This window comes from Mobula hypostoma, chromosome 21 (genome assembly GCF_963921235.1).
Source record: "Mobula hypostoma chromosome 21, sMobHyp1.1, whole genome shotgun sequence".
NCBI lineage: Eukaryota > Metazoa > Chordata > Chondrichthyes > Myliobatiformes > Myliobatidae > Mobula > Mobula hypostoma.
In genome coordinates, this window is record NC_086117.1 from 52,874,505 (window position 1) to 52,885,184 (window position 10,680).

Consider the following 10,680-nt stretch of genomic DNA (forward strand, 5'->3'; position numbering starts at 1 on the left):
CCTGGGCGATCACGGTCTTTCCATGACCATGATTGTTGTTGGCAAATTTTTCTACAGAAGTGGTTTGCCTTTGCCTTCTTCTGGGCAGTGTCTTTACAAGACGGGTGACCGCAGCCATTATCAATACTCTTCAGAGATTGTCTGCCTGGTGTCAGTGGTCACATGACCAGGACTTGTGATCTGCACCAGCTGCTCAAACGACCGTCACCACCTGCTCCCATGGTCACCTGACCCTGATCGGGGGGGAGGGGGGCTAAGCAGGGGCTACACCTCGCCCCAGGGTGACCTGCAGGTTAGTGGAGGGAAGGAGCACCGTACACCTCCTTTGGTAGGGACGTGTCTCCACCATGACACCCAATAAGATAAATACATACAGATACATAGGTTGCTTGTATGTCCACTAAAGTGACACTAGGCACAGGAGTGTCTATATATAAGGTGATTCTGACAGAAAATGATAAAATAGTGGTTGGGGGTGTGGAGGGGTGGGTTAGTGGGTGGAGGTGTTGATCAGATTGGAGGTGTTTATGTCAGGACCTCCTCCACCGTATTGTAACAAGTAACGCCGCAGTTTGTCACAGAATTCAGTCAGTCATTCATGGCTTGCAGCAAAACATCAGTGCAGGAGGAAACACAATGAATTCTTCTCGTGCCGTTACTAACTTCATCCTTGGTCAGATTAGTAAACTATGACCGTGTTGAGACCTACAAAACCCCTCCTAATTAGCTGTTATCTCGCGCAGGCACTGGCAGGATCTGGGCTACTTCATCGTGTACGTGACGGGACGACCAGACATGCAGAAGCAGAGGGTGGTGGCCTGGCTGGCTCAGCACAACTTCCCACACGGAATCGTCTCCTTCTGTGATGGGCTTGTTCACGACCCTCTCCGGCACAAGGCCAACTTCCTCCGCAGCCTCGTTCAGGACGTAGGCATTCCAAATTTTATCTCTGCTCTTATCTCAGAATCAGTATCAAAGTCAGGTTTAATATCACCGGCATATGTCATGAAATTTCATGTCTTTATGGCAGCAATTCAATGTAATGCATAAAAACAGAGAAAAAAATGAAATACTGTGTGAATATATTATATAGTTGAGTTAAGTAAGTGGTGCAAAAATAGAAATAAAAAGTAGTGAGGTGGTGTTTATGGGTTCAATGTCCATTCAGAAATCGGATGGCAGAGGGGAAGAGGCTGTTCCTGAATTGTGAGTGTGTGTCTTCAGGCTCCTGTACCTCCTTCCTGATGGTAGCAATGAGAACAAAGCCTGTCATGGGTGATGGGGGTCCTTATTGACGGATGCCACCTTTTTGAGGCATTGCTCATTGAAGATGTCCTGGATACTAAGAAGGCTAGTGCCCATGATGGAGCTGACTGAGTTTTCAACTCTCTGCAGCTCATTTTGATCCTGTGCAGTAGCCACCCCCCACCCCCCAACCTCTCAATACCAGCCGGAGATGCAGCAGTTAAACTGCTGTCCATGGTACATATTTAGAAACTTGCTAATGTTTCTGGTGACAAACTCCGAATGAAATCTAGCTGCTGTCATGCCTTCTTTGTAGCTGTGTCAATATGTTGGGCCCAGGACAGATGCACAGGGATCTTGACACCCAGGAACTTGAAATTGCTCACTCTCTCCACTTCTGATCCCTCTAAGAGGACTCAGCAAGTCTGATGGACAATGCCACTTACAATATATGCTTCACTCATCTGACTTTGGGTAAATATTTTACCTCTGGCTCGCTAACGGTGCCTGCACTAATGTAGTTCTGCATCTCCTTGCAGGTGTCGGTAAAGGTGCACGCAGCCTACGGATCCACGAAGGATATTTCAGTGTATGCCTCCCTGGGCTTATCACCTTCTCAGATCTACATTGTGGGCCGCTCAGCCAAGAAGTATCAGAATCAGTGCCAGGTACAAGCTGCTTGCATCAATACCCATCCCAAACTGGTCTTGGGGCACAAGCCCGGGTGAAGCCTTGTGGCGATTCAGGAACCGTGAAACGCCAGGGACCACACAGAACTGCTGCACCTGAGCCGAGTCCAGCACACTGAAGCAAAGGTGCTGATCGCCTGGGTTTTCCTGCATGTGGCCTGTGCCCTCTACTCCCTTCCTGTCCAACTGCAGTTATTGTCCCTGCCTCCACCACCTCTCCCGGCAGCTGGTTCCACTCTTAGTGTAAAAAAAATGACCCTCCAGGTTCCTATTCAGTCTTCCCTCTCTCACCATAAACATGTTCCCTCGAGTTCTTTATTCCCAGTCCTGGGAACAGAGTTGTTTGCATTCACTCTTGATTTTCTACACTTCTGTGAATCACACCTCAGTCCCTCTAATCCTGGCAGCATCCTTGTAAATCTTCCTGCACACTTTCACGTTTAACTACAGTTGCTGCCATTTTGTGGCTGTTTCAGACAGGCTCTCAGCCTTCCATTCTGGGAAACTGTCTCAGTCTGCACAGGAGGTCACGCCAAAGGCTGCTTTGGCCTGGTTCCTTTGTTTCTCTGAACTGAATGTGCTGAAAGTCTAAAATAAAGACGACCATTAGTCATAGGAGCAGAATAAGGCCATTCAGCCTAGCAAGTCTGTTCTGCTATTCTATCATAGCTGATATATCATCTCTCTCAACCCCTTTCTTGTCTCCACCCCATAACCTTCACATTTAATCAAGAATCTATCAACATCTGTTTTAAATATTCTCAATGACTTAGCATCCACAGCCGTCTGCGGCAATGAATTTCACAGACTCAGGGTTAACGAGTTCCTCCTCATCTCTGTTCTAAATGGACATGCTTCTATTCTGAGGCTGTGCCCTCTGGTCCTAGACTCCCCCATTATAGGAAACATCTCCATGTCCATTGTATGGACACTTCCAATATTTGATTGGTTTCAGTGAGATCCCCCTACTCATTCTTCCAGACTCCAGCAAGTGCAGGCCCAGAACCATCAAACATTCCTCATACTACATTAACACTTTAACTCCCAGAATCATTCTTGTGAACCTTCTCTGGAACTTCTCCAATGCCATCATATCTTTTCTTAGATAGGGGCCCAAAGCTCATTATACTCCAAATGCAGTCTGACCAGTGCCTTATAAAGTCTCAGCACTGCTTCCTTACTCTTACATTCTAGTCCTTTCAAAATGAATGCTAACATCGCAATTGCCTTCCTTACCACAGACTCAACTTGCAAGTTAACCTTTGGGGAATCCTGCACGAGGACTCCTGTCCCTTTGCACTTCAGAGTTTTGAATTTTCTCTCCATTTAGAAAATAATTTACTCCTTTATTCCTTCTACCAAAGTGCATGACCATACACTTCCTGGCACTGTATTCCATCTGCCACTCTTTTGCCCATTCTCCCAATCCCTGCAGACTCCCTGCTCCTCAACACTACCCGCCCCTCGATCTATCTTCATATTGTCCACAAACTTGGCCACAAAGCCATCAATTCTGTCATGGAAACCATTCACATGCAACATACAGTGCCGACCCCAACTCCTGTGCAACACCACTAAACCTTGGCAGCCAATCAGAAAAGGCTCCCTTTTTCCCCCTTCTCTGCCTCCTGCCGATCAACCAAGACTCTGTCCACGCTAGTATCTTTCCCGTAATACCATGGGCTGCCGTCTTGCTAAACAGCCTCATGTGCAGCACCTTGTCAAGGGCCTTCTGAAAATCCACATACACAACATCAACCGATTCTTCTTTGTCAATCCTGCTCATTATTTCCTCAAAGAATTCCAACAGATTTGTCAGGTAAGATTTCCCCTTAAAGAAACAATGCTGACTTTGGCCTATTTTATCATATGCCTCCAAGTATCTCGAAACTACATCCTTGACAGTCAACTCCAACATCTTCCCAACCACTGAGGTCAGACTAATTGGCCTATAATTTCCTTTTTTCTGCCTCTCTCCCTTCTTGAAGAGTAGAGTGATATTTGCAATTTTTCATTCCTCTGGAAACATGCCAGAAGGAACTGATTGTTGAAAGATCATTACCAATGCCTCCACAATCTCTTCAGCACCACTTTCAGAACCCTGGGGTGGTGACCATCTGGATCAGGTGACTTATTTACCTTAAGCCTTTCATTTTATTAAGAACCTTCTCCCTAGTAACAGTAAATGCTGGAAGTTCTCAGCAGGGCAGGTGGAAAGAAACAGACTTCATTTTTCTTTGACCTGAAATGTTGTCTTTGTTTCTCTCCTCACAAGTGCAGACTGTCATCTCAGTATTTCCAGCACCTGATTTGATTCGAATACTATTTAATACTATCTGTGGTATCTTTCATTGTTCCCCCAATTCTCCTGGACCAGAGATGTGGTGGACCAAAGATGGGAATGAATGGGTTAATGTATGAGGAGTGTTTGAAAGCTCTGGGCCTGCAGTTGCTGGAGATTAGAAGAGTGAGGGAGATCTCATTGAAACCTATTGAATGTTGAAAAGCCTAGGCAGAGTGGATGTGGACAGGATCTTTTCTATGGTTGGGAATCAAGGACCAGAAGGCACAGGCTCAGAATGGAGGGACATTCCTTTAGATCAGAGATTAAGAGAACTATTTTTAGTCAGAGAGTGGTGAATCTGTGGAATTCCTTGCCACAACAGTTGTGGAGGCCAAGTCATTGGTTTTATTTAAAGCAGAGGTTAACAGATTCTTCATTAGTAAAGGTGTGAAAGATTGTGGGGTGAAGGCAGGAGATTGGGGTTGAGAGGGAAATGGATCAGCCATGGTGAAATGGTGGAGTAGACTCGATGGGCTGAATGGTCTCATTTTGTCCCTGTGTCTTATGGTCTTATGTACCTCCAGCTTTAGGAGACTCTCAGGACATAGAAAGTGCTCTGTGCAAGTGGGAGAATGGGAAAAGAAGTGACTGATTGAATATAGTGTAGGGAAGTGTATTGTCATGGATTTTGGTAGAAGGAATAAAGTGTGGACTATGTTCTAAACAGGAAGAAAATTCAAAAATTAGAGGTGAAAAGGCACTTGGGAGTCTGGTTGAGGATTCCCTGAATGTTATCTTGCAGGTTGAGTCGATGGTGAGGAAGACAAATGCAATGTTAGCATTAATTTCAAGGGGACTAGAATACAAAAGCAAGGATGTAATGCTGAGGCTTTATAAGGCATTGGTCAGATCACACTTGGAGTATCATGAGCAGTTTCAGACCCCTTATCTAAGAAAAGATGTGCTGGCATTGGTGATCGTCTGGAGGAGGATCACAAGAATAATTCCAGGAATAAAAGGGTTAATATATGAGGAGTGTTTGATGGCTCTGAGCCTGTACTCGTCATTTGGCCTGTATGAGCTGAATGATCTAATTCTGCACTTAAGTTTTATGGTCAAATGCAAATTTTGTTTGTGAAGTTACTCACTTTGTTTGGAAGTATGATTTCTGGGCCCTGGCTGTTTAATAGGCACTCAATTAGTTTATGACTCGGTCAAGTACGTGTTGTTGATAATTTTATGCTGTTCTAGTTTCTGACAGATGGATATGCGGCACATTTATCTCAGCTGGAGTATAACCAGCGATCCCGTCCTGCCAAAAGCAATTCCCGAATGGTGCTGCGGAAAGGTAGCTTTGGTTTGGCTGCACAGCCGGACTTCCTGCGGAAAAGGAATCAGTTACTACGTACAATCTCCGGCCAGCAGACGACGTCCACCTCCTCGAAGCCAGAGCGGACACAGAGCCAGTCTGAAGGTGAGCGCGACCGAGACAAGGAGCGTGGTCACAGGAGCATGAGCATCACGGCAGGCTGCTGGGGCCGCACAGGCACCTCCAAACTGGAATCTGGGGTTTAATGAAGACACAGGGGGTGGCGAGGGGGCGAGAGTTGGCATCAGCTACAGAGCTGGGGGGTCAAAGCCGCAAATGACGAACGTGCTGGGGTTGTAACGTGCAGGTGAATGGTACCATGGTGCTAACACATGATATAGAAGAGATGAACTTGTAATTTTTGTGAACTTTGAGCCTTAACAATTCAGTGTTGCATTTGTAGGACACTAGCTCAAATTACCCTTTGTTATAGAGAGGTAGTCCGAACTTTTAGAACCTGCTTAGTTCTGCAATCTTTTCTATTGGGATTTTGTCAAATTTGAACATAGAGACCCAGTTTTCCCATCACTGTCACTGGTACACATACTTCTCAAAAACGTCTTGAAATCCAGCAGGAAACCCGCACAGACAATAACTGTTAATTTTCAACACACACAAAACGCTGAAAGAACTCAGCAGGCCAGGCAGCTTCTATGGAAAAGAGTCAACAATCGATGTTTCGGGCCGAGACCCTTCGTCAAGACTGGAAAGAAAGAGAAGTCAGAGTAAGAAGGTGGGGGAGGGGAGGAGCAACACCTTGTATTCCAGCTGGGTAGCCTTCCAACCTGATGGCATGAACGTCGATTCTTTGAACTTCTGGTAATGCGCCCCCCCCTCACCATTCCCCATTCCCATTTCCATCTCTCACCTTATCTTCTTACCTGCCCATCACCTCCCTCTGGTGCTCCTCCCCTTTCCCTTTCTTTCATGGCCTTCTGTCCTCTCCTGTCAAACTCCCCCTTCTCCAGCCCTTTATCTCAACTTCCCAGCTCTTTACTTCGCCCCTCGCCCTCTCCTGGTTTCACCTGTCACTACCACCTTGTACATCTTCCTCCCCTCCTTACTCTGACTTCTCCCCTTCCTTTCCAGTCCTGATGAAGCTTCTTGGCCAGGAATGCCAATTGTTTATTCATTTCCATAGATACTGCCTGTCCTGCTGAGTTCCTCCAGCATGTTGTGTTTGTTACTGTGGATTTCCAGCATCTGCAGATTTCCTCATGTTTGCTTTAATTTTCATTTGGTTTGATTCTTGTAGCTTAACACTGAAAAGTTATTCATTCACAAAGTAATCCTCGCCATAAACACAGTTAGGTATCTGAAATTGTGTTTAGAATCATCCCAGTGCAAAGATAAAGGTTAAAAGAACTTGGTTTCTTGACTCCCTAGTAATTACATAATTTAGGCATAATGCCAACAGAATGGACTATTTTTGCTGACTAAAAGGGTAAAGAGAAACTTGGGGTTGTACGCAATGCAATAAATAAAATTAAAAGCTGATATTTCAGAGATGGACCGTTTCTGTAAATCATGTCCTGCAAAGCAGGATGGAGGAAAAGTGCACTGAAAGAATAGACGTTGGGCTTAAAGTTAACCTGGTTGTTTCGGGTCTTAAGAAGGACTTAGACCCAGGCAATTTCCTACTGAACGGAGAAACTAAACTGCTAATATTTTAAGTAGCTTTCTTTTACAGACCGTACGGTTGCCTTCGTAAAATAAGACTTTTGTACCACACAGGAACCGTATTTAACTCCTTCCCCTGAAAGCGGTCAGCGGATTAGTTTTATTGCAGGGCTGACGGGAGAAAGCTATTCAGGTATTTGCCTAGCTAAAAACGGTGCTTCATTTTGTACAGAGCCGAGCGAATCCCACTGCAGGCAACAAGGACAGTCTTTCATCAAAGTGCAAAGGTGGCTTGTCTTACCAAGTGCTTCCATTGGTACAAGGGGTCTGAGTGTTTAGGATTGTTGATTCATCCAGTCATTGCGATTCAGTTTACAGATTCCCCATTTGTATTATAGGGTTTGGGAAAGGGTAAAGATCATTCAAACAAAATTGCATAATTCACAGTCGTGCAATTTGAAGAAAGGAATTAAGATGAATATTCCTTGACCGTGTTTCTCAGTGCCGGGTGTAAAATGACAGTGAATGCATCTGTTATAACAATGAAGCTTTTCACCTTATCTGTAACTGATCCTGGTTCATTCTGTTTTAAAGCTTCATTGCCATCCTTACACCCTCTCCCTCCCCAGGCACACCAGACCTGCCTGATTCCAAGTCTCTGCTCGTTTGAAAGTGCCGTCAGCAAACTTGTCAGGGGAGAGCAGAGCTTTAGGTGAAAACTGCCGTTATGTTTTGTCACTGCAAATAATAAAACTAATCAGAAATAATTGGGAAGATGTGTAGCTCGGGTGGTTGCTGGTTGAGTTGCGTTGTTTTCCCCAGCGCGGCAATATACTGGCAAATATTTCATCAACGTGTGAGGAGACATCGTCAATGTGGTGTACCCTCCAAATGCTTGGCTTTTATCCACTTTTCAGTCATTCTCCCCGTGCCCGTTTGGGTTTCCTCCAGGTGCTCCGGTTTGCCAGAGACCTACCACGGCAGGTTAATTGGTTCAGATTAGGATCACTGGGCCCCACAGCTCGAAGACCCTCCTCCGCGCGGTGTCAATAAATAAATAATGGGTAGGCTCGAGGTCTATGTGTTTACAGAATTGTTCACGGAAAACCACACTTCTGTGAATGCTCGTGTTCAGCCCTTCCAGTTGAATCCTAATCCTAATCTGAACCAATTAACCTACCGTGGTGGGTCTTTGGAGTGTGAGAGCAAACCAGAGCACCTGGAGGAAACGCAAACGATTGAGGGAGGAGTGTTCATCTCCCTTAGGAATTGAACCCGAGTGGGTTGTGCAAACCTCTACACTGCCATGCTGCCAATGCGGGCAAAATTCCAGATCACAGCACACAAAGCTTGCCACACAGCTGATCGGCGACCAGATTTCCTCTCCCTTTCACAGAAGAGTTTCTGAAATAACGTCCAATCAGTTGATTGAGAAGTATATAAAGGCCAAGCATTCAGAGGACACGCCACAACCCTCATGATGTCTCCTCATACGGTGACAAAACATTAGCAATTAAATTGCCAAACTCGGAGAACAACTCAACCCAACCATAAAACTAACTGAAAGATAAACATGGAACTGGGAGATAACCTGTGAGCGCCTGGCTAAAGTGGGGAAAAAAAATGAAGTAGGCACATTTATCCCGGTCTCCCTGTGATTTACTTTAGTTTCGTGTGTTGGTGTTACACAAAAAACATAACGTCCCCAACTAATTATACTGAAACCCTGAACGGTTTTCATTGGCTGTAACAGCACGTGAACCCTTTTAGCTAAAATGGAATAATCTCACTTTAATTACAGTTCGTCCAAAATACTAGTGCCGCTGGAAATCTGAGACAAAAACAGGAAAAGTCGGAGACGGTTATTTGGGCCAGGTAGTGATTGACGAGATGTCGAATTCGTATTTCAGGCAATTAAAACTTCTTGTTGAGGAGTTTCTCTCGCCACGGAAACCGTATGACCTGTGGAGTATTTGACACCTTCTGGTTTAATTTCACATTTAATAGCGTTTATTGTGTTCCCTTTCACTGAAAGAGGTGTTTGTTCACAAGGTAGTTCAATCAAAATGACTGCATTAAGAAAAAAGTAGATTTAAGATCCAAAAATCTAACATTGAATTTGGTAAGAAAAGTCAATAATGTATCTGCTCTGTGGAAGGAGGTTGGAAATATTCTGTAATAAATATTGTTTGTAGATAGTGTAAAGCTAATAATTGTAAATGCAGATCTAAATAAGGGGAGAGATATTTATTTGTGTAGATATAAACTGCAGATGGCAAAACCTTCAGATTTATTAATATTTAAAATATAAAGTTTTGCTTTGACTGATTTAGATTATTGTACGGACCAACAATAATGTAACTGTTCACTGCACACGTGCAATATACGACCAACCACTCTTCATCGTCAGTAATCATGGCATCGACAATCGAGGTAGTGGTGTGCTGGAACCAATGTGACTGTTTGGTGAGCTCAGCCATAAAGATTCTGTCCCCGCCCGTCAGCCACCTTCCCGTGGCCGTATTCACCTTAATGTGCAGAAAAATCCGAGATAGACTGGTGTTAACTTCCTTCCCTCCTGCCCCTTCACCAATACCACTTACACTACTTAGGAAAGTGATTCCCACCCTTGCCGGATGTGGTGTGTGTGTGTCCTGGTGTCACCCATCACCTGAATACAGACAAGCCTGAGCAGTTTCACTGGGATACAGGTGCTGTCACTGGATCACTGTTAGCATACTCAACAAACAGGCAACACCTGCTAGTTCTCAACCATACAAATAGAGTGAACATTTTTAATACAATTCAGTGAATTAATTCCAAGTCATTGAAATTTCCCCCTTGTTATGTTGTTTACGGACAGCAGAAGGTAACTAAGCTTTTGCTGGAGTTAACCATTCTGACTGCACCTTGGCATGTTCTAGTGACTCTCGGTAATGCGACAGAACGTTGCCAGTATTCGCTCTGTATGACTGTGTAAACCAGCAGGAGCTGTTCCGTCTGTCCCCAGGCAGTCCACGGCAGGTTTAGGGTTCCTCCTGACAACTCACCAAAGGGTCACACATAAATCCAGCCACTCCCGTCACACTGGAACACAGGGTTGTCTTGCTTGTTTATGGTTAGACAGCTTCTGCATTGAAGTATTCTCCATTCTTCCCTGTGCCAACAGCACAGGAATATTGATAACTTTGACAAACTTTTTTTATTCAGAAGTGTTTGTTATATTTTATTTATAGAAATATTACATATGGAATTGTTAAATATTGCAAATGGCAAACGTGTACAATTTGCCAGACTTGTTAATCGAGGCACACCTCAAATGAATTAAATACTGTATTAGATTTAATATACTGCCCCCCCAGTTCTCTAATCCTTAGAGTTTTAGTTCACTCTGTGTGTAGAGATGTTCTGAGAGCTGTTCAGGTGTGTGTAACACTGCCATTGCGCACTTGTACAGACCGCAACTACTGCTT

At 44.5% G+C, this 10,680-nt stretch overlaps 1 protein-coding gene across 11 annotated transcripts in view; it reads left to right on the forward strand.

Moving 5' to 3' along the window:
- The window catches only part of LOC134360022 (membrane-associated phosphatidylinositol transfer protein 2), a 307,102-nt gene extending 297,956 nt beyond the window's left edge, over window positions 1-9,146 (forward strand). For 3 of the 11 annotated variants that reach the window (XM_063074020.1, XM_063074022.1, XM_063074021.1), the window contains 3 exons: window positions 744-927; window positions 1,785-1,913; window positions 5,470-6,262. In XM_063074020.1, coding sequence (XP_062930090.1) covers window positions 744-927; window positions 1,785-1,913; window positions 5,470-5,793 — 637 coding nt within the window. In that variant the 3' untranslated portion in view covers window positions 5,794-6,262. Of the gene's footprint in view, window positions 1-743; window positions 928-1,784; window positions 1,914-5,469; window positions 6,263-9,008 lie in introns of those variants that run through there. The other 8 variants (XM_063074028.1, XM_063074025.1, XM_063074027.1 and 5 more) reach the window with 6 other exon arrangements.
- The last annotated feature ends 1,534 nt before the right edge of the window (window positions 9,147-10,680 follow it).